Source organism: Gastrolobium bilobum, unplaced genomic scaffold (assembly GCF_033153095.1).
Source record: "Gastrolobium bilobum isolate Gb01-03AN ecotype WA unplaced genomic scaffold, APGP_CSIRO_Gbil_v1 utg7848, whole genome shotgun sequence".
In the NCBI taxonomy this organism is placed as follows: Eukaryota; Viridiplantae; Streptophyta; class Magnoliopsida; order Fabales; family Fabaceae; genus Gastrolobium; species Gastrolobium bilobum.
Window position 1 is genome coordinate 224,018 of NW_026897445.1, and position 24,408 is coordinate 248,425.

The 24,408-nt window shown below is 37.6% G+C and overlaps 2 protein-coding genes across 2 annotated transcripts; both read left to right on the forward strand.

Moving 5' to 3' along the window:
* Window positions 1-3,972: 3,972 nt before the first annotated feature.
* LOC133307018 (probable disease resistance protein At5g66900) lies at window positions 3,973-10,598 on the forward strand. Its single transcript, XM_061507437.1, has 5 exons — window positions 3,973-4,627; window positions 5,327-5,727; window positions 5,949-6,298; window positions 9,199-9,407; window positions 9,483-10,598. Exons 1-5 carry the CDS (start codon window positions 4,006-4,008, stop codon window positions 10,307-10,309), a joined length of 2,409 nt encoding a protein of 802 aa, XP_061363421.1. The 5' UTR covers window positions 3,973-4,005; the 3' UTR covers window positions 10,310-10,598.
* Window positions 10,599-14,472: 3,874 nt separating this feature from the next.
* LOC133307012 (uncharacterized) lies at window positions 14,473-19,276 on the forward strand. Its single transcript, XM_061507432.1, has 6 exons — window positions 14,473-15,196; window positions 15,283-15,434; window positions 15,555-15,749; window positions 15,858-16,923; window positions 17,871-18,014; window positions 18,966-19,276. The coding sequence occupies exons 1-6, from the start codon at window positions 14,473-14,475 to the stop codon at window positions 19,274-19,276; spliced, it is 2,592 nt and encodes an 863-aa protein (XP_061363416.1).
* Window positions 19,277-24,408: the final 5,132 nt, after the last annotated feature.

Below are 24,408 nucleotides of genomic sequence, written 5' to 3' on the forward strand. Positions count from 1 at the left end.
TAGGATTCGGGTTCAGAGGCAGTGAGGAATTAGTGTGAGTAGTGTGTGAATTGACTGGAATTAAAGGACCTACTGGAATTATGGGACTTATTGGAATTGTGGGACTTGAAGTCTGACTAGTAGGTGTTGGGATAGAGATGGGATTAGGTGACTTAAGAAGATAGGGAAAACTAGTTTCATCAAACAAGACATGTCTAGCAATGAAAGTTTGACCAGTTGGACTTAGACATTTATAGCCTTTATGGTGAGTGTTGTACCCAATAAAGGTACACTTGGCTGATCGAAAATCAATCTTATGTTTGTTATAGGGTCTTAAGTAAGGGTAGCAACTGCAACCAAATGTCTTTAGAAAGGAATAGTCAGGGGTAATGTGGAAAAGAGTCTCAAAAGGTGATTGTTGATTCAAAGTGGGTGTAGGTAATTGGTTTATAACATATGTGGCAGTGAGGAAAGCATCCTCCCAGAATTTTTGGGGTAGGTGAGATTGTGCTAGTAGGGCCAATCCAGTTTCCACTATGTGTCTATGTTTCCTCTATGGTTTTCCATTTTGCTGATGTGTATATGGACAGGTTAGTCGTTGGATAATACCTTGTTGTTTTAGATATTGAGTGAGTTTAAGGTACTCCTTTGCATTGTCTGTTTGCAAGGCTTTTATTTTGCTGTCAAATTGGAGTTCAACCATAGTTTTGAACTGAACAAAGATTTCATAGGTTTGTGATTTATTTATTAAGGGATAGATCCAAGTGTAGTTTGAGAAAGCATCAACAAATATTATGTAGTATTTTGCACCTGATGTGCTCTCTATAGGTGCTGGACCCCATATGTCTGAAAGGATTAGTTCAAGAGGTTGAGAATAGACAGTGGTAGTAGTAGGTAAATGGAGTTGATGCATTTTTGCCATACAACAAGCACAACAAAGCTTTGAGTCAGTTTTATTTATATATGGTATTTTACAATGTCTAAGTACCAACTTTACAGTATCAAGAGAGGCATGAGCCAGCCTAGAATGCCAAAGACTTAAAGTTGAAATACTAGAGGTATGGTTACATGTAGGATATTTGTGCTGAATTGAAGAAATAGAGCTATTCAGATGTGAATTTTCTGTAGAGGAAATATGCTTGGACTTTGAAGTTCCATCAAAAGCATATAAGCCATTCTTAAGTCTGCCTTGGAGAAGAGTCTCCTTGGTAGCCTGAGATTTCACATAACACGCATCAGCATGAAATTCAAAAATGACATTGTGTTCTCTTGCAAATTGAGATACACTCAATAGATTTTTAGATAAGCCAGGTACATGTAACAAATTGGATAGTTGAAAGACTGAAGAATTAACAGATGAATGCAAAAATGAGTGTCCTATGCTTTTGATTTTTAGATTAGAGCCATTACCAACTTGAACAGCATCCTGACCACTGTATGGTATTTTGTTGTGCAGGTTATGAGGATCTGGTGTGAAGTGGTTAGTGGCTCCAGAATCTGGATACCAGCTGCTGTCAGTTACTGAAAAGAAATCAGAGGCACTTTCATCTTGTTGCCTTCCACCATTCTGATTTGTGACAGCTATATTTGCCTGCAAACTCGAGTTGTTGTTCTGGCTATACTGACTTTGGTTGTTTGAACCTGTGAAGTGCTGATTGAACCTGTGAAAGCAATCCAAAGCCAAATGACCATATCTGCCACAGACTTGACATTGAGGTCTGTTATTATGATTGAATCGACCTCCTCTCCCTCTGTAGAATTGATTTGGTCCTCTATTTCCATAGAACCTTCCTCTATTCTGAGTATAACCTCCTCTGCTGAAGTTTGAAGAATTACTGGATCTTCTCATTTGAAGATGAGCCATGTTGGCTTGAAGAGTATTTGTTACATTTTTTCTATACCTCTCTAATCTTTGTTCTTGAGCCATCAAGAGAGCTTCAATTTCTCCAACCGTGTAAGGATCTGTCCTTGAAATAACAGAAGTGACAAACGAATCATAATCTTCATTCAAGCCATCAAGTATAGCTTCTATGTGATCTTCAGAATCAACTGATGAACCACAAGCTGCTAAGGAATCTACCACTTTCTTGATCTTGAGTAGGTATGTTGATACTTTCAGTTGCTTGATTTTTGCTCTTGTTTGAGAGACAAAAAATTCATCTAGTTTCTGCCAGATTTGGAATGAGGTTGAACAGCCTACCATACGAGTGTACAAAGTTTCTGACATTGAGGAGAGTAGCCATGACATCAGTAGCTGATCTTGGCGATCATTTGCAGCTTTTTGTGTACTGGAAGTTTGTGTGCCTCCATTGGTTGTTACAGTATTGCCTTCAACACTTTCACCAGTAGTATTATTTGCAGCAGGTGTGGGATCTTGCACTTCTTGCGTGATGAACCTGTCAAGATCATAGCCTTTGATAACGGCTAAAGCTTGTTGCTTCCAAGGTAGAAAGTTGTTTTCATCCAGCTTAACAGACACTGGATTAGAGAACGTGTGAGTGGTGGTTTGCACAGCCATGGATCGAGTATGCTCTGATACCATGAAAGGTATCAGAGAGAGAGAAAGAAAGAGAAAGAAACTGTAATTGCAAAAGTGAATTATGAAAAGCTTGATTGATCAGTTACACTTGAGATCTATTTATACTTAGATCTGTTAATAATAGCTAACTCACTATTTATAACTAACTAACAATTGGGTTAACAGAATTCTGTTGAATTATGTTTTGGATACATATGGGCCATTGGGCCATTGGGCCTTAGTATATCTGTCAGTGGTCGACAGCGGACGGCAACAGTGGTGTGACCGGATACGAGATTGACTGAGATATGAGGCGTATGCGAAGACAAAGAGACTGAAAACCGAAAGGACGACATGATTTCTGGAAGAAGAAAAAATTCACCAATAGGCAATGGGCAACCCGGTAAGCACGAATTAGAATTGTCTCTCGTTGGGCTCTTGATAGCATGTTAAGAGAAGGGAAACAAAAAACATATGAGATAATCCACGTGTCTTAGATACGCAAGAAAAGCACTATTATATAAGTAAGTGAAAGAGGATACACATAAAAATTACATGTTACAATACTTTGTCCCATACACTAGACTAGTCTATATACAATTATTTCAACAAATCCCACCAACTTAATCAACATAACTTCAGAAGAACAAATTATGGTATAACTCACAGCGTATAACTTATAATACACAAGCTGACCTATTAAAGAAATATTTTTTGTCAAAAATTTCATATTAGCATATATCAGCCATCTTTTCTTATATTCCTGTATTGGTTAGAACAAAAACAGTTGGAATTGGATTCTCTCCAATGTAACCGCGTTTTAGAAAGCATCTTAGAGTACATTTATCACGGGCGTTTGGTAGGGGTTTTTAAGAGACAATTTTCATTGGTATTTCTATTTGACTGTGTTTGGTACAAGAGTCCAACAAATTTTATCAGCAAAATTATTTGCCCAGCCATTGCAATTCGTTTGCAAAATAGATGAAAAATACTATTTTAAAAAATCACATGAATGGTGGTATTGAGCCACCTGCAACACGTTACAAGACCTTCATTTTCTTTGCTATAAGTTAACGAGGGACCCAGTGACAGCCAAGAAAATCAAACAACGAAGGGGGCATACTGGTAATTGAATCATATTTTTTCACCAATATTTTACCTTCAACCAAAAATAAACTTTGAAAACTTAAATCAAATTTCCTTGTAATTTTTTGCCCTACCAAACAATTTTTTTTCTCAGTTTCCTACCAAATTTATTTTTCTATTATTTTTTCAATAATTATATTTTTCTGGTAAAAAATATATATCTTCTACCAAACTCAATCGGGTTACTTTTTTACTTCCGTTTGCATTGTCATCGCGCTGTCCTTTTTGTTTTCACACAGACTCGATGTTTGACTATTTTTGTTTTGACCTTCGTTTCATGTAGCTCGCCTATGTTTGTTTGGCCCACTCACATCTGAGTTTCTGATTTTGTGGTGTGTTTGGTTTGGTTCTCTGGAAAGTTCATGGCTATGCTTCTAGATGCTGTTGTTGGAGCTTTGGTTGGGGAACTGCTGAGTACTGTTTTAGAAATGAAGGACAAGGCTGTTAAGTTCACACCAACTCTGCAAAAATTGCAGTCCACCCTGGAAGCAATAGGACCAACGGTTAAAGAAAGAGAAGATCTTTACAGGAAATTGAATCGGCCAGAGAAGGAAACGAGTACGCTGATCGATCAGATGAAGAGTGGCAAGGACCTTGTTCTCAAGTGTTCTGAAGTCCAGTGGTGGAACTGCTGCTATAAAGCAGATTACCAAGAGGAACTTGAAGAATTGAATGCGTCGATTTTCAGTTTCTTTAATCTGAATTTGCAAATTCAGATAGCGAGGGATGGTGCTGAGGTACTCGTGGAGGTGAGAGAGATTCGTACGGAGATCAGAAATATTGTTCCAAGGAATGAAATAAGGGGCGTGTGCTCGCCTCCTAAACCCCCTGAGTTTACTGTTGGGTTGGATGTTCCTATGAATGAGTTGAAGCTGAAGTTGCTTCAGGATCAGATTAGTGTCTCGGTTCTCACGGTGACCGGTTCAGGAGGTTTGGGGAAGACTACATTAGCCAAAACGTTATGTTGGGATGACCAAGTCAAAGGTATGAATTCCCACCTTCTCTCTCTCTCCCTCATGATGCCTTTCAATTAGTGCTGGTAGTGCTGAAATATGAAATCATAGCTGTGTGTGTGGATCTTTTCGTTTGTAATAAACTTTAACCATTATCTCTAGTCATAACTTTGTTAGACATCGACCCATTCTTCTAATAAAAAAGTTAAATTTTGGTTTGGGTGAGTGAACATTTGTATTATTCACACTTGAAGCCAAAAGGCACTTTTGGTTGGTAACAAGGTAGAGCTATGACTTCGGTAAAGAATCAATTTAACCCAAAAATTTAAGTTGTTTGGTGAGAGCCTCTTTAATGATTTATATTATACTTTAACACGCCCCCTCGTAAGTGAGTCCATTGAGTTGAAAGGTGGATGATGCATCAAGCTCAGCTTAAATTCAACCAAAAAATTTAAGATGTTGGATGAGGCTACATTAATGGTTTATATATATATATATATATATATATATATATATATATATATATATATATAACAACTTCGTTGCTGCTATGCTGGTGCTTTGATCTTTTTAAGCTGTGAATCTAGTTAAGTAGAAGTCCCATTTCGTGGGATTGCCATGTTTAGAAATAAATTAGTAACATTATTTTCTTTTTTTTGGTTCCTTCTGCATGTACTAGAGTAAGATGTTCTTGAGCTTGCAGACCCCTAACCGTGTAACATTTGGTTAGATAAATTCAAGGAAAATATCTTCTTTGTCACCTTTGGGAAAACACCCAAGTTGAATACCATAGTGCAGAGACTGTTTCAACACAAAGGTTACCAGGAGCCTGAGTTTCAAAATGATGAAGACATGGTCAACCAATTGGAACATTTGCTAGGACAGATTGTGAAAAGCCCAATACTGATAGTCCTGGATGATGTTTGGACAGGATCGGAATCTCTTGTTGAGAAATTTGTGTTCCAGATCCCAAACTACAAGATTTTAGTGACATCAAGATTCGCAATTAGAAGATTTGGCCCTCTATACGTCTTGAAACCCCTTGGTGATGCAGATGCTATAAATCTATTTCACCACTCTGCATCACTGAATCAAAGCAGCTCTGATATTCCTCATGATGATGTGATTAAGGTGCTTTCTAAAACTTATTTTGTGATGATTGGAAAATCTATTCTAAAACCATTTTGTCACCTTTCAGTCATAATGATTTCAAAAGGACATAGGCAGCACCAAAGACTTTCACTTACAATTTCTTATTTTATATACTTCAGCTAAAAAATAAAAATAAAATAGGTAGTAAAAGTTTTAAGTTGGAACTTCATGTTTCATTGAAACCACTACATGATTTGCAGATAGTAAGAGGCTGTGGTGGTTTTCCCTTGGCCCTTAGAATGAGTGGGAGTTCACTGAGTCAAGAGAATCCGGTGTTCTGGCACAACAGGGCGAGGAAATTGTCCGAGGGTCATTCAATTCTTGATTCTAGTAGCGATGTGCTTGATTGTCTACAAAACATCTTCGATGTCTTGGATCCTAAGGTCATTGAGTGCTTCAGAGACCTAGGCTTATTTCCTGAAGGCCAAAGGATCCCTGCTGCTGCTCTTGTTGATATGTGGGCAGAACTGCATCGAGAAGATGAGGCCAATGCAATGGAGAAAATTTATGAACAAGTCAACCTAAACATGGCTGATATTTTTGTTACAAGGTATGCTCCTAAATGATTTGGTATACTGTGTGATATTCTTGTAAGACCACTTGGTGCCACTTATAATTATACACAGGAAAGGGGCTGTTAAATTTTATGCACCGCAACAAGAGACAAATATCTTACTGAACACGTGGTTATACTCAATCCGAACTTCTAGGTTAAGGGTAAAAACACTTCAAGCATAAATAATGTCTTTCTCATTTACCATCATTCAAAAATACTTTGGACTTGAATAGTGAGTAATGCCCACAATGTTAACTTTCATGAATTTGTATCCTTTATCTTAGGGTTCATCATACAAGAACACAATATAATTAGAATCATAGGAATTCATGGTTTTCACATCATTAGGGTTAAGGGTACTAACCTTTTTTCATGATTGTGGAAGATCTTTATTAGCAAAAGTTTCTCGTAGTCTTGACTCTTTCTTTCTTATATGCTCTTATCTAGGGATGAGATATCTTGTGTCTAGTTATCTCTTTTTATCCATTTGATTTCTCATGTATGTTTTTTAATCCTTTTGAGTAACAATCCTTATGTATAGTTGTTGCCTTGCTAACAGTTATGCAAGTAATGCGCACAAGTATACGCGACAACAAGTAATATAGGGCTTTTGTGAGTCCCAGTTATCGTTCCCACAAGGATCTTTGCGTTTTAACTTGAAATAAATGGTAATTGCTAAAAGAACTAAAAATAAAAACAAATAAAATTAAATGCTACTACTATTCTCAACTAATGAACTGAAAATGTTTTTGTGGAGATTTTCTCTTTTTTAAAACAATGATTTAGTTGGTGACAGGTTCTTTAACTACTGCCTAGAGAAATGACTTAACTAAAAGACTTGTAAAATATATTTTTTAATGGTTTTCTTTTAAGTTTAGAAACAGAAAAATAATTTCAGATTTTGACAAGAAATAACAAGTGACAAAAATTGGTTTTAAAATAGTATTTGGAAGTGAGTTGGGTGTCAATTTTCCCTTCCCTCATTTGTCGTTCGGATGCTTTAACAAAGAACAAAAATTGCTCCCAGCTTAACGAAAATATTAAGGTAATTGTTGTTTCCCAACAACAGTTTTCTTCCACTGACAACAGTTGGCATATCCCTATGTAACTGTTGTCATAGGATCTTGAAGCACCATTTTCACAAGTTACATGGGGGTAACTTCATCCCTGAAGCCATACCCATTGAGAGAGATTTTTCTCTCAACTTTCCATGTGCTCACAGTGGGGTCTAGTGTGAGTTATTTTCCAATAATCTCACACCACTAAGAGCTGACTATGTGTGATCATCACATAACAAACTCAGCAATAAACATGCACAGTAAACAAGCTGAAAAACAACCATGTAAACATTAAAACATCATCCAATAACATTGAGTTCCGGGTACTTTTTCAACCCAACTCTCAGAAAAATTAGCTCATCACCACAGGTTGATGAGCTAAGTTACAGCAAAAGAACATGATAAAAAAATTAGCTCATCACCACAGGTTGATGAGCTAAGTTACAGCAAAAGAACATGATAAAAATAGGAACTTTAAAATGTACGAAAACTAAAACTCAGGAGCTATCAACAGCCGATAGTCCTGGAACAGTGCTCATAAAAAATTACAAAACAGAAAGTAAAAATATTCAAAGCAGAAACAGTAACATAAAAATATTCTAAGAACAGAAAACAAATTTCAGCCGAGAGAAGAGAGGTAGGGAGAGAGTGTGTCCTACAGAATGCCTTTTTCCCTTTCTTTATAGCTGCTCCAAAATCACCTCCTCCAACCGTACGCTCCTCGCTCCAATCGATCGTGGGTGTCCCTTGCACGATTCAGCAACGCACCACAAAAGCAGCTCCAGCCACTAACGACCTCCAGCTCATCACTTGTTTGGATTTTTCTGTGTCATCAACCGAATCGGGTAGGGTTTGTGTGGGTTGGTTCGATTCAAAAACTGAACCGTGATGGAAGGCTAGGGTTCTTGTCTAGGATGAAAAGCAGATGGTGTTTCGGTTTATTTGCTCGATTCCAAGAAGAAACCGTGATGGATGGTGAGGGCTTGAGATGGATTTAGTCGATTGTGGGTCTGTGCTAGGGTTTATTTTTTTCTTTCTCACGATTCTGATTTGTCTCTTTAGTTTCTTTTCTTCCCTTCTTTTCTTCTTTTCTTCTTTCGGGCCGCTGCTTTAGTTGCCTCTGGCCCAACTCTCTTCTTTCCTTCTCTCTTTTTCTGACTTGGTCTTCTCTCACTTTGCTTTCTTCTTTCTTCAAGTTGGGCTTTTGTATCAGCTTTGTTTCATCCGGCCCATTCTTCCTTCATTAGTTTCTCTTCTTTTGTCATTTCACTGACTTGCATTGATAAAACTTCAGCCCACAACATCTTTGTTTCTTGTCTTTTTCATTCTTTTTGCTTTACTTGGATAAAATGAGTAATTGGGCCTGCAAGATACAAAAACAACCCATTATCACTTAAAATCAGAATATTTCATTTTTATGCAATATTTGGGGTTTTTATTAACAAAGATATTCTTTTCATTCCCAGTTTAACATCAAATCACATGTTCAAAGTCACAAATCATGGACTTATCACTAGTTATCTCTTTTTATAACATTCCTTTCCTTAGCCAAATTTTCTTATGCCCTTTACTAGTTAAATCAAAATTAACACTAACTTTATACATTAGACACATGTAGAACTTACAGACAAGTCCACAACAACTTAGGAATAAGGTTTAGCTCTTACGGCCAGACTTTTCAATAAACTAAAAGTATGAACTTCATTCTAGAAACAAGATAAATGATGCTTTCTCTTGTAGCTGTTACAAGACATTTATTTTTGTTATTGAAAGAATATTGTTTGTTCTGTTTTTTATCCATTTATGAGCAACTAAATTGTTTTTTTCATTGAGCAGGAAAGTTGCAAGTGGCACAATTGACTACAAATACCATTATGTCACGCAGCATGGTCTTCTTCGGGAGCTAGCTATCTGTCAAACTAGCCAGGAGCTAGTGGAGAAGAGGAATAGACTAATTATCGACATAAGTGGAAATAATGTTCCAGAATGGTGGAATGGAGGGAATGAGTATCACATTGCAGCCCGCATATTATCCATATCAACAGGTTTGTTCATCTTTCTGTCTAGATGCACACATGTTGAGAGATTACACTTTCACTCATTATTGAATCTTTTTGCAGATGAAGCGTTCACTTCAGAATGGTGCAACTTGCAGCCAACTGAAGTTGAGGTTCTAGTGTTGAACCTTCGACAAAAGAAGTGCAAGCTACCAATGTTCATGAAGAAAATGAATAAATTAAAAGTTTTGGTAATCACAAATTATGACTTCCACCTTGCTGACTTGGAGAATTTTGAGCTGCTTGGTTATCTATCTGGTCTTAAACGAATCAGATTAGAGAAGGTTTCAATTCCTTTCCTCTGCCAGACTGGAATGCCATTGAAGAATCTGCAGAAGTTTTCTATTTTTATGTGCAATGTGAATGAAGCATTTAGAAACTGTGATATCCAAGTTTCAGATATGCTGCCAAATTTGGTGGAGATGAACATTGACTACTGCATTATGGTGGAATTACCAGTTGGTTTTTCTAATATTGTCTTCTTAAAGAAGCTCAGTATTACAAACTGCCATAAGCTTTCAGCACTTCCTGAAGGAATTGGAAATTTGGTCAATTTGGAAACACTAAGGCTTAGTTCATGTACTGATTTAGAAGAGTTGCCAGACTCAATTACAAGCCTTCAAAACCTTAAATTTCTTGACATCTCTGACTGCATAATGCTTAGTAAGTTACCTGAGAAAATGGGCGAGTTACGTAATTTAGAAAGGATCAATGTCTGCGGTTGTTCGAGTTTAAGAGAATTACCATTCTCAATCAAGGACCTTGGGAGCTTAAGGGATGTGGTATGTGATGAAGAGAGGGCTGCATTATGGGAACCTTTCAAAACCATCCTTAGTGATCTAAAGCTAGAGGAGGTACAAGTTGATATGGACTTAAGTTGGCTTTTATAATTTATATTCGTGTGACACTTGGACTTGGCTACACAATCAGAGGGATCAAAATAAGAAGAATAAAAATGAGAAGTAAAAGTAGCTTTCATGGGCTGCATTACATGTTTTGAGAAGAGCCAGTCGTGAACTTCAAAATTACTACTAGCTTATGTTGTGGTTTTTTGTTCTATATTTTTTGAGTGATTGATTTTTGTAATATTAAAGTTCTTTGTGTGGATATGCTATTTGTAATGAAATTTAAAGGAATAAAATTTCCATAAATTGTGTGCTCAAAATAATTTTTTCATTCTATGGCTTGAAAATTTTAGTGCAAATGTCCAGGTAGACAAGAATCGTAACTTTGATATTCTCATTTTCTCAAATACATTAAACATTAGAATTTAAGACAAACTTGTTATTTCATCCCTTTCCCCCGTTCAAAATTTGGTTGGGAAATGAATGGAATTCCTTCTTATTTTCTAACATCCAAATAATAGAACTCTTTGTCATCTTATTTCATTTTTGCCCTTTCCATCTCGTAACATCAATCCAAACAAATCCTAAGTATTCATATTTTTATTCTCTTATTAAATTATCCTTTGCTACCTAAATGTCTTATCTCTAAAAAAAATTCTCTGCTTTCTCTCTACATTTTGAATTTTCACCACACTCTCGTATATGGAGGGTGGTCAAAGGGGGTCTCCGGAAAGGTCCTTAGAGGAAGAAGATCTGCTTCATCGTAGCAATAAATGCAATAAGAAAAAGGGAGACCAAGTCTTTAATGTTGTCCAATGGTTCCAAGGGAAGAGTCATGGATGGTAGAACAGGAGGAACGTCAAGTATCATGAAAGGAAATGATAATGCTCTATAATGGTGAGGATGATGAATGGGAGGGTCATGCAACGACTGAGGAGGAAAACATTCAGGGTGTACCTACAGAAGAAGAAGAAGATGTGAATTTTGGAGGCATAAAGATGTGGGAGGAAGAGGATGGAAGAACACATTTTGGGTGCACTTGGAGAGCAAGAAGACGTATGCACAAAACATGGGAGAAAGCCCTAATTGTAAAGCTTTTGGGAAGATCAACTGGTGTTGCTTTCATGAAGAAAAAAATTGAAACTTTATAGGCCAGGAAGGGTAGACTGAATGTCACTGACATTGGAAATAAATTGTATGTGGTGCAATTCAGCAGTAAGGAAAATATGAATTTCGCCCTTAATGGTGGACCTTGGGTAGTGCTTGGGCATTATTTATCTTTGTGAAAATAGGAACCAACATTCTGTCTTAATGCCGAGGGTATTTCAAAATTTGCAACATGGATTTGACTCCCTAACATACCCCTGGAATTTTACGATGAGGCATTTTTCCATCATGTGAGTAAATGGTTAGGAAAACTGATCAAGATTGATAAGACAACAAATGCCCATGTTAGGGGACGCTTTGCTAGAATATGTGTTGAGTTGGATCTGGCCAGGCCTTTGAAGGGAGAGTACGTACTGGAGGGGATGCTTACCAGATTGAATATGAAAGGCTTGGGCTAATCTGTTTTAACTGTGGTAGGTATGATCATAATAAGGAATGCTGCCCAAAGCTAGCATAAAACCAAAAATTAGTCATTAGAACATGAAGTAATGATGAAGAGAATGTCATCCCCCAACAGAGGGCCTTGGTCCATGGATGGTGGTTAACTGTCAACGTCATCCCAGAGGAAGAGGCGCGACATTGGATGACCGACCATCAGCAATAGCAAGGCGTGATTCTCGGCGTGATCAAGGGGAGCCATCAATATAATCTAAACAACCTAATATGATTATGGCAGTTACAAAATCCTGATTCGATATTTTAACAGAGGAAGAGGAATTAATTCAAGATGAGCTGGAAATAGACATGACGGGGACTGCCTCTTTTCAAAATTATGAACATATCAAAAAGAACAATCCTAATGATACAACTTTTGACAATGGGTTAGGCGCGTAGCTGAACGCGCGCGAAAAAATTCCCCTCTGCTAGGGTTTCTACATCAAAATCTTCTGAAGTTTCGATGGAGGAAGCAATTGAAATTAACAGTGAATCTCTGTCTATGGCTAGGAAAAGTACTAAGAGAACAAAGAGTGGGGAGGAAATTCCCACGAAGATACGGATGCGGGAAGCGATCAAGGATTATCAATCAGATCTTCGGTGAACGGTAAACAAAGATCCTTTGCTGAAGTTACGGGTGAGGAGAATGGGGTAGCAGGGGACTCTTTCCCCTGGTTAGCTGAGGAAGAAGCTCCAGATCTGGAACCTCTGGACCCAAGCTTGGGTGAGATTACAGAGTGGGGTTTTCAAATGATAATTAAGGAGCATGGGTCAGTTGAAATAAAGATCAATAGTGAAGCCAGAGCTAGGATGTGCCAGCGTTGGAAGAATGCACTGATTGTCAAACTCCTGGGCAAGAAGATCGGGGTGGGATTCATGAAGAAAAAACTTGAATCTCTTTGGGCAAAGGCTGGAAGTATTACGGTGGCAGATCTTGGGAATGAGTTCTTCTTAGTAAGGTTTAGCAACCTAGAAAACCTCAATCTAGCCATCATAGGGGGACCTTGGGTCATACTAGGGCACTATCTAGCTACTAGGAAATGGGAACCTCGCTTTGATCCTGACAAAGCCAACATCCACAAGGTTGCAGCCTGAGTCCGTCTTCCAGGTATCCCTCAGGAATATTGTGAGTTCCCGTTCCTCAACCATCTGGGTACTGTGATTGGGAAAGTGCTCAAAGTAGATAGAACAACGTCCACAGGGGACAGATCTCGCTTTGCTAGAGTGTGTATAGAGATCGACCTCTCAAAGCCATTGAGAGGTGAATATATTCTAGATGGAAGCAGAAAGAGGGTTGGATACGAAGGCCTCTTCCTGATTTGCCTCAAATGTGGAAGGTATGGACATAACTCAGATTCATGTCCAGACTTTGTTAAATCTGGCCCCTCGACTAAATCTGAGAAGGCTCCTGCTCAACCAGTGGAGAATCCTTGTCAACAAGGTGTAGGCCCCTGGATGGTAGTCCAGCACAGAAAGAAAGCCCATCAAAATTTCCAAAAGAAAGAATCTAATAATAACAGAAGTTTTGGAGAAGATATATCTAATAAGAATAACATTCTGGGGTCAGAGTCAAGCTATAAAAGTGAGATGAATCCTCAGAAAATTGCCTCTAGTAAGCTTCCTGATTTGGGTACCCCTATGTCTAAGGTAAATAAAGAGAATGAGGATTTGAAGAATAAAAATCAAACCCCTGTCTTGGGGATGAAGTTCACTATAGAAGCTTCCTCTCAGGCTAAGAAGCCTTCAGGTAACAAGCCCCTTTTGCTAGTTACCAAAAAATCTTCTTCAAAGGCTTCAAATGCTAAAGGCAAAGGAGCTGTCTATATTAACCCCCCTAAGGTTTGTTCTAGCAGTAGTATTAAACCGCGAAAGGCCAACCTAAACTTATCCCAATCTCCTCTTGAGCAGCAAAAAGTAAAGTTATGGAGTGACATGATGATGGCTGATGATAACTCCATGAAAGAAAGTAGCTCTGATCAACTAAGCAAGAACCTCTCAGCTGTTGATTTGGTTTGTGATGTCTATGTGGCAGTTCCTGATCAACCTGATCTAAACATGAGAGAAGATTCAAAGAGGGGAGAAGGCCAATCAGGTATGGAAGTTGAATTGTCTTTGTGTAATTCAATGAATAACTCCATGTTAGTTGAAGGTGGAATTATCTATGATAATGAGATGTTTGAAACAAGGAAACCATCTGTTGTGAATCAAGAAAAAAGTAGCAAGAGCATGGTAATCTTGCAATCAAACCAGAATTCTTTATGAATATTCTCACATAGAACTGTAGAGGTACTGTTAAAAAACAGTTTAAGAGCATTTTCAACAGATTTCGTAGAAAGCATAGAGTTGGTCTGGCTGTTGTTTTAGAGCCCAGAGTTAGTGGAAGTAAAGCTATTAGTATAATTCGTAGCTTGGGTTTTTCAAACCATATTGTTGCTGATGCTCATGGCTTTGTTGGTGGCATTTGGGTAGTTTGGAATAATAGAGATGTCAATATCTCTCTTCTGGTTAAACATGATCAGTTTATTCATTGTTGGGTGGAATTTCCTGGAATGAAGGGGTTTTTTTGGACGGCTGTGTATGCTAACCCTTAAGAGGAAAAACGCAAAATGCTTTGGGAAGAGTTAAAGCACATTGGCAGAAATATGAATGATCCTTGGATTTTATCTGGGGATTTCAATGAAATTGCTCTGGCTTCAAAAAAGAGAGGAGGAGGAACTGTGGATGTGAACAGGTGCAACAATTTTGCTAATATCCTGAGTGTTTGTGGGGTGATGGATTTGGGGGGAGGAGGTAACAGATTTACTTGGAAAGGTCCAAAATCCCTGCACTTAGATAGAGTGTATAAAAGACTGGACAGAGCTGTAGCTAATGATGTCTGGAGATCCTCTTTTGAGGAAGCTGATGTGCTAGTTCTTCCTAGACTCTTCTCGGATCACTACCCAATTCTGATTAGAATGGAAAAAGAAGATTCTGATTGGAGGGAGAGGCCATTTAGATTCTTGGCTACTTGGCAGAATGATGCTAGATTCACTTCCTTCCTAAAAGCTAATTGGGATTCGTCTGCTGGTTTGTTGGATAGCTTAAACTCTCTTGTTCCTATGTTAAAGGAGTGGAATATGAGTGTTTTTGGGTTTACTCAGCATAGGAAAAATAAAGCTATAGCTAGAATGGAAGGCATACAAAGACAACTTAGTTCCTCAAATAGCTCCCAACTTGAAAAATTGGAAGCTAAGTTGAGAAAAGAGCTTTCTGACATCCTTGATCAGGAGGAGCAAATATGGTACCAGAAGTCTAGGAGTGAATGGATAAGAGGAGGGGACAGAAATACTAGTTTTTACCATATTAGTACTATTATCCGTAGGAAAATAAAAAAATCATTAAACTCCAGGATGATAATAGGCATTGGGTTACTGAAGAGGAGGATCTAATTGATCTTGCTAGAGGATTCTTCCAGAACCTTTTTAAGGAAATTTCTAACGAGCCTGTTTGGTTCCAAACAAATAATTCCTGGCCTGCTATCAGCGAGGATCAAATGGGTAACCTGTCTATGGCTATTTCTCTTGAGGAAGTAAAGAGGGCCTTTTTCCAAATGCCTCATTTGAAAGCCCTAAGACCGGATGGGTTTCCAACTTTGTTTTACCATAGAAATTGGGAGATTCTTAAGACTCATATATACAACAGCATGTAGGTTTATATGCAGCATCCTGATCAGATTGTTGAAGTGAACCACACTCTTATTGTACTAGTACCCAAAGTTGAAAGACCTTGTTTGATTAAGCAATTCAGACCAATAGCCGTTCGTAATTCTGGTTATAAGGGTTTGAGCAAAATTATTGCTAACAAAATCAAACCTCTTCTGGGGGAGCTTATATCCCCAAATCAGGTCAGTTTTGTGCCTAAGAGGCATATCTAAGACAATGTAATAATTGTTCAAGAGCTCATCCACTCAATGCATAGGATGAAAGGTAAGAAAAGCTTCTTGTCTATTAAGATCGATTTAGAAAAGGCTTATGACAAGCTCAATTGGAATTTTATCAGAACAGTTTTGGAGGAATTGAAATTTTCAAGGGAAATGGTTGAAGCTATAATGGGTTATGTGATAGGTCCTGTTTTAGAGGTTTTGTGGAATGGAGCTAGAACCACCAGTTTTCAATCTCATAGGGAAATTAGGCAAGGGGACCCACTATCCTCTTACCTTTTTGTTCTTTGTATGGAGAAGTTAACTCACTTAATCATGGATGAAGTGGAGGTGAAAAATTGGCAACCAATTAGAACTGGCAGATCTGGTCCCCCCATCTCACATCTTATGTTTGCTGATGACATCATCCTTTTTGCTGAAGCTTCTCTAAGCCAACTTAATTGTATTGCTCATTGCCTCGAAAAGTTCTCAAAGATGTCAGGACAGTGTGTAAGTATAGGAAAATCCTGCATCTACTTTTCCAAAAATACTCCTGAGGAGGCTGTGAAGTCCATTACTGAAATTAGTGGGTTCAAAAATATTAATAACCTTGGCTGTTACTTGGGAGCTATGATGAGACATGGGAGAATAAACAAGAACCATTATGCTACTGTTATTTCCAGAGTTCAGGATAGGCTACTAGGTTGGAAATCAAAATGTCTCTCTCTGGCGGGTAGAGTCACTTTAGCTAAAAGTGTAATTTCAGCCATTTCTTGTTACCACATGCAGAAAAATACCCTCCCAGTGCATGTTTGCCAAGACATTGAGAAGTTGCAAAGGAATTTTATCTCGGGAGATCTGGATTCTAAAAGGAAAGCTCATTACGTAGCCTGGGAGCATATGTGTCAGCCTAAGGATTGTGGAGGTCTTGGCATCATTAACCTCAGGATTCAGAATGAAGCTTTTATACAGAAGCTGGCTTGGCAGCTAATTAGAGACCGAAATAGTTTATGGGTTAAAGTTCTGATTGGCAAATATGGTAGGAACCATGATCTTAACCGTAGCTTGCTAGCTAAAATGTATGACTCTAATCCGTGGAAGAATATTTGCATAGCTAGAAGTAAGATGACCAAGCAGCTTGAATGGGTGATAGAGAATGGTAAAAAAGTTTGTTTCTGGACTGACTATTGAGGAGGATGGAATCCACTCTTTTTGAGCTTGTTTCAACCAAACCTCCTATGTCTGATCTAGACCTCAAAGTGTGTGATGTAATAGATCAAAATACAGATGGTTGGAACTGGTTTTATCTGGAAAAATTCCTTGATACTCCCACTTGCAGTAAGTTGAGCAATATTCCCCCCCTAATCTCAACAACTCTGATGCCTAGCTCAATTGGAGGAAGAGTAATCCAGGAAAATCTGTTGTTAGGAATGCTTACTGCCACCTGTTGAATTTCAACTATGAAAAGGATGGAATTTGGTCAGCAATTTGGAAATGGAAAGGTCCTTATAAAATATCTGTCTTTCTTTGGTTGGCTTGTCTCAATAAGCTACCTATCAGAGCCATTACCTGTCACTAGAGTGGGGGGAGGTGCAATGCCCCACTTGTTTTAATGAAGAAGAAACTTTAATCCACACTTTGAGAGATTGCAAAGCGACCAGGAGTATTTGGGAGAGATGGTTTGCTGACAAAATCCTAAGTAAGTTTCTAACAGTAAATGGAATAGAGTGGTTCATGCTTAATTTATTTAAGCCTTTTACTTCGCATCTCTGGCATTCGTGGATATAAATTTTTTTTGTGACTTGCTGGTTCTTATGGCAATGGAGGAATTCCACTGCTCATGAAGATTTATTTTCAAGACCTCATGATCAGTACACAAGATTATGTGTTATCTTGCTGATATGAAGAATAGTGGCATTGTTGATCCTTTCTCCCTTTTATCTGAATTTCCTAACCTTTCTGGTAGATCAGACCAGATTTTTGACCAAAATTGAGTTAAAATTTTTGTGGATGGTGTTGTTAATCTTTCAACCCACAAAGGAGCTTGTGGAGGTTTTGCTTGCTCTTCAAATGGAGAATGGTTAAGTGGATTCTCTTATAACATAGGGTCTTGCACCCCTTTGGAAGCTGAATTATGGGGTATACTTCATGGCCTTAAACTAGCTGGTGCGCTGAAACTACCTACTGTCTGGCTTGGTTGTGACAGCAAAGAGGCCATTCACTGCACAGAAGCTAAAGCTGATCCATGCGGTTACTCTTCCCTAATTGACAGTATAAAGAAAACAACCCAATCGTTTGTCCAAGTTCATCTGGAGTATATTCCTAGATATTTAAATGATTGTGTAGATAGCTTAGCTAAGTTAGGATTTAAACACAAGGGAGTGGAGTTGAAGGTATTCTCCTCTCCCCCTGATAGCATTGAGTTTTTTTTAGAATTCTTTTATTTCAAACTTGCTGGTGAAGCATGTGACTTTAAACATGCACTAGCTTTCTGTTTAGTGCTTCTGAGCTAGGCCCTCCATTTTGATAAAAAAATAAGAACAATCCTATGGCTTTAAATGAGACAACCAATGTAAAGGGAAAAGGAAATCAAAGGCACTAATTCTCGAGGATTAAATCATCGAATCAGCACAGGCCACTCAAGCATAATCCTAAAAGAACATGCTGATCGTTTTACCCTAAGAGGAACCACCACAAATTCTAGCCCAAGTTCGAGAAAAGTTGAGGCCCTCGCACAAAAATAATGGCCTCCATAAATATAGGGCGACGTATGCCAGTCATAAAAAAGTCAAGGTCGAAGTTATATTCTAAAACAAAAGTCTAGAGAGGAGCATAGTGAAGGATTGGTGGGTCAGGGCTCTAAAATGGAAGTGGGTCGGGGAATGATGACAGTAGAACTAATAAAAATGGGGTAGATTACCCTAAAGCACCAGATCCAAATATGGATATGGCAATTGGTCCCCATTGACCATTCGGTCAATGCGTTACTCATGGAAGTGGACGAAGGAGTTGATGACAGATATGCTTCTGGTGAAAACTTTGATTAATGTCCTTTCTTACCTAGAACTATCATGGGGAAGCCAAAAAGTGCTCTGTTGTAACTTAGACCAGCTTAACCAGGAAACACAAGGTGGATATAGTTGCTATTTTGGAACCTCGAGTTAATGGCAAGAAGGCAAATTTTTTTTATCAAAAGAACAGGTTTCAATGCTTGCATTGTGGAAGAGGTACAAGGTTTCATAAGGGGTATCTGGATTCTATGGAAAAAAAATAATTGTGAAGTTACAATTCTGGAACAAGCCAAACAAATTATCCGTGTCAAAATTGCCTTTCCTGACAAAGAACCTTTTGTTTGCATGTTCATTTACGCAAATCCAAGAGAAAAGGTTAGATGCATCTTGTGGCAGGATCTTCGTTGCATCTCTGAAACCATGGAAGACCCTTGGCTGATTGCAAGTGATTTTAACGAAATAGCCTTTCCCTTTGAGAAAGGGGAAGTGAAATTTGTGTAGCTACTTATGGACATAAAGATGAATGACTTGGATGGAGTTGGCGCTAAATTCACTTGGAGATGTCATGGTTGCTGCATATGGAGATAGACTATAAAAGCCTTGATCGAGCATGTAGCAATGAAAATTGGGGGTTAACTTTTGAAAAGGGCCATGTTAGGTTCTCCCAAGGATTAATAGCGATCATAGCCCCCTTCTTATAACTTTGTCTCCTTCCAAGGAAAAGTGGAAGGAACGGCCCTTCCGTTTTCACTCTTTCTGGCAAGATCACTTCCCCTTCAATTAGTTCCTTAAAGAGAGCCTTCAATTGCTTACCCTTTGCATAAAAGATTGGAATAAGAAGGTTGTAGGAAATATAAAGTACTGGAAGAGCAAACTCATCAACAAACTAGAAAGTATCCAGAGGGCTATATCGAAAAATAATAAAGAATATTTAGAAAAGGTGGAAAGGAGAATCAAAGCTAAGCTTGAAGATGTGCTAGACCAAGAAGAGATCTAATGGTTTGAAAAGGCCAGAACGGAGTGGATAACACAAATGATAGAAATACTAGCTACTATCATACGAAAACAATAATCATAAGAAAACAAGCAAAAATCACTGACTTAAAGGATGTGAATGGAAACTGGGTGTGTGATAAAGTACAGCTGGAAACCATGGTGATCAATTTTTTCAGTAATCTGTTTAAAGAAGATATTACCCATTGTGAATGGGTTAACACAGCCTGGCCCCAATTAAAGATGAAGTCATGGAGAGATTAAGGGCCCAAGCTACTAAAGAAGAGGTTAAGAATGCTTTCTTCTAGATGAAGGTTTCAAAAGCACATGGAAAATAGGGGTATACAGCAACATTTTTTCACAGGAATTGGGAGTTGGTGGGAGGCCAAAGTTGGAATGCATTTTGTTTTTATGTGCAGAACATAGATGCCATCGAGGAGATAAATGGTGTAATGCCCCATTGTACACCAGTTTGTTATCATCGCATATGATATTAAGCACAGTTACAATCACAACAGTTGAATTAAAATACAACTAAACTTTTTCCTTTTTTAATATTAAGCCTTATCCATTACAAAACCATTACCCTATTTAAACAAATTCAAAACTGTAATTATAACTCAATTACATTGCAAAATAATTAAATCTAGCTTAAACATATTATACTAGTCTTACATGACCCTACCATGAAGATTCTATAAGCCTTGTGGCCTAAATCTTTATTTTCAGTAATTTGGGCAGCTCGCTGAGTACTTCGCTTAAGCGAGCTTCTCAGCGAGCAAATCTCATTTTCTCGTTGAGTAGCTCGCTCAAGCGAGGCACTCAGCGAGCAAATCTCATTTTCTCGTTGAGTAGCTCGCTCAAGCGAGGCACTCAGCGAGCAATTAATTTCACAGACATAAGTTACTGCCTCATGCTCTGTTTCCTCACTGGCTCCCTAGCTGAAGCAAGTTCACTAGCGAGTAATGCTCGCTCAACAGCTCGCTTAAGCGAGCACTCCAACAAGCAGTCATATGTCTTTATAATGGCTATTATCTCAAATTTAAATAGCTTGTTGGCCTCCTCGCTAAAGAGAGCGTGCCAACGATTAGAGCCTAAATATGAAATATCACACTTGTTTAATGGCTCAACTCTCACATGATTGGTGCACATATTGGGTACTTAATAGACACAGAATAGCCTCCCAATGCCCAACAAACATGGGGGCACTTACATCCAATTTCTCACATCAAATTATATTTCTTTCTTATTTCTCAAGTTATCACATTCCTAACTTAGCATAATTTACTAATCTCATTCCATGCAACTCCAAGTACATCACTTCTCCAATTATGCGAAAGATACACATAATCAAGGTCTCACAATTTCATAATAGGCTTGAGAGCCCTTCCATCATAAAAATCCATAAATTGTCCACACCATTACATGAATATCCCAAATATACAATTACATCAATTGGGACTTAACTAATCAAAACACATTATTAAGGTCCTTGCATTATACATTAACATGAATATACAAGAATAGTCATCATGGGCTAAGTCCCCAAATGCTAATACATCATCTTACAAGGTTATCGAAATAACAAGGCTATAACCAAAAATATCATAATTACATCATATCATTAAAATCCTATACTATTCGTAACTAATGATGCATATCCAAAAATGTACAAGCTTCACAACCCTATTCAGGTCTCTTGCCCCGGGAGGCTTCAGCAATATCAGTGGTACCTGAAATGTAGTCCCCCAGACACAGGGTGAGATAACAATCTCAATAAACCAAAGGTCATGGAAGTCACTCCACCCAATGGCTCACTCAATGTGCATAAATGATATCAACAGAATAGTACTATATACATAATCATCTATCACACACAATATCCGATGGATATACATGAAACATCCCTCATGGACTATTGTTCCAACTGGTAATCCATCTCGGATCCAAATGGACTTCCAAGAGACATCCATCATGGATTAAATCTCTTAGGTATCATATCATCTGATGACTCTATCATAGAGCCACAACAGAGAAAGCCCTGATTCTACTGGCCAGAGAACCATATATATACATAACACACCATACATATAGATATCATATCCAAACAATGCATGACAGTATGAACATACTATTTCAATCATTATCATACATCATATTATCTAACCATTCCTCCCAATGGAATTTGGTGGAACACACAAGGGGATTAACCCCAAGACCAAAAGTTTACCTGAAAGCAAACTTCCTCTTGCTAAGCTTTCTTGTAGCGCAAGTAAGCCAACCAATCAACACTTATACAATGAAATTCACCTATATTGTTGTTAATACTGAAGCAACTAGGCCCTTCTATGATGAGTCAATTTCGACCAGTCTCTCTTTGCTCAGTTTTGTATAAGCTATTTAGCAAGCTCCTAGTCTATAAGCTCAAACCCATCATGGAGTGGCTCATATCTCCTTGCCAAGCGAGTTTTGTTCCAAAGAGGCATATTCATGATAATATCATAATCATGAAGGAGTTAATTCATAGTATGCACAAGATGCGCAACAAGCGTCATTTCATGGCAATCAAGGTGGATTTGGAGAAAGCTTATGACCGAGTGAACTGGAATTTTTTTAAAAAATATCTTTCAAGAAATCTATCTTTCGAAGCGCATCTATGAGATTCTTATGGCTGCAGTTAGCTCTTCCTCTATCAACATGTTGTGGAATGGCAGTCATACAATAGATTTTAATCCGTCTGGGGGTGTTCGACAAGGTGATCCGTTGTCACCTTACTTTTTGTGTTGCCATTGGAGAAACTGAGCCACATAAATAATATAGCGGTGGCTAGGAATCTTTGGATTCCTATGAAGGTAGGTAGAGGTAGTCCCCCAATCTCACATCTTTTGTTTGCTGACGACCTCATGATGTTTGTGAAAACATCGATTTCCCAGACGAATATGATATCGAAATGCATTAACCTATTTGAGGAGATATCAGGTTTAAAATTGAGTATCCAGAAGACTAGTGTTTTCTTCTCCGAAAGATATTATTGAGAGGAATGGCTTCAAACATGTGCGCAATGTTGGGAGGTACTTGGGTGCTTGGATTATTCATGGTGTGCAACTAAACAACAATATGAGCACATTGTAGATAATTATAATATGAAAAGTTTTTTTTTCTCTCCTCAATCACATCAGCTTGATATGGAAAGTGAAAAAAAAAGAGTAACTTTTCATGTTATACTATATACTATCGGAAGTACATAGAGTAAAAAACTAAAAGGACATAACTTACATTCTTTAAAATGACACACACTAAACTCTTCTAATTAAACATGATGAATGTAACACCCCATAAATAGCGATTATGTTCCCATGATGTTTCTAGTTTAAGCTTCAGGTTCTTACGTTATTTAATTTTTTTGGGATACAGGTTCTTACGTTATTAAAATAATCTTTGTCACTGGGATAAGTCAATGTGGACTAGTACATGGTTTATGCCTCACGTTAACAGTTTACGTATTTTTTCTGTTGTAATCAATCCTTCATGCGAACTCGATCTCAACTGAGAAAGGTTCAGTCGGGTGCGTTTCCTCGATGATACGTTAGATTCGTTTTTAACGCTTCAATTCATTTATACTTCAAAGTCCTTTTCGAGTCCGCGTCAAACAAGTAATGGTTGCAAATTGTTTGTCAACTTTTTGCTCATAGGAATAACTTTACTTCTAAGCTATGAAGTACCGACACTTCAAAAACCCTGACGTGTCGTGTCCGACACTTCTCGACACTCTCTGATACTCCGACACTCCCCGACATTCCAACACGTGTTATAGAAATTCAAAAAAAGGTTCAAAAATTACGTTGCGTTGAGTTTTTAGTTCCAACTATTAGATTCGTTGGATTACGATTATCATTTTATTGAGTTTAGTATAAATATTTGGGATATCTTATGTTTCTTTGCAAAATTGATGAATATTATAAGTTTAGTTTCATTTTTTTGTTAAATTATTGAATATTAAATATAATATGCACTACATAGATTAAAAATATTATTTAATATCAAAACGTGTCCTAACGTGTCGAAATCTAACATTTTTTAAAATTAACGTATCGGAGTGTCGTGTCGTATCATGCCACGTGTCTCGTGTCAGTATCGGTGCTACATAGCTTCTAAGCATGACCGTTGGTTATGGTTCAATTGGCAAACTAAGTTATCCGTGGGTGAACTTTATTTGCAGTCTAAGTTTGAATCTCACGGAAATGTATAGACCACGGCAAACTCTTACAAAGGATTGAATTTTATATGTAAAAGCTACGTTTACAATCTATCTCTTACGCATCAATGGAAATTCTTAATCAAATGGATAAGGATAATGGGTTGGATCGAATTAGTGTTTGGATTAAATAGGTTAGATTTATGTAAAATATTTTAAATTGGGTTTAAATTATTAGTCGGTATAGACTAAATTATAAGCTTGACCTGACATATATTTAAAAATCAAAACATATAATCTAAATCTATTAGTATATTTAAATTTATTAAACCTTGAATATCTATCAAGAATTAAAAAAAAAATATAAAATATAAAAAATTTATTTAATAATTATTCTATTTTTTAATTATAATAAATAATACAATATAAGCGAATATGTAAATTT

Bases quoted from the DNA above. Each gene is read 5' to 3' on its own strand.
- LOC133307018 (XM_061507437.1), top strand. From the start codon at position 4,006: ATGGCTATGCTTCTAGATGCTGTTGTTGGAGCTTTGGTTGGGGAACTG. The intron at 5,728-5,948 runs GTGCTTTCTAAA...CATGATTTGCAG, and splicing joins CTCATGATGATGTGATTAAG to ATAGTAAGAGGCTGTGGTGG. The intron at 9,408-9,482 runs GTTTGTTCATCT...ATCTTTTTGCAG, and splicing joins CATATTATCCATATCAACAG to ATGAAGCGTTCACTTCAGAA.
- LOC133307012 (XM_061507432.1), top strand. From the start codon at position 14,473: ATGCTTTGGGAAGAGTTAAAGCACATTGGCAGAAATATGAATGATCCT. The intron at 15,750-15,857 runs GTCAGTTTTGTG...TTGTCTATTAAG, and splicing joins AGCTTATATCCCCAAATCAG to ATCGATTTAGAAAAGGCTTA. The intron at 18,015-18,965 runs GTTACTCTTCCC...TCAAAAGAACAG, and splicing joins AGCTAAAGCTGATCCATGCG to GTTTCAATGCTTGCATTGTG.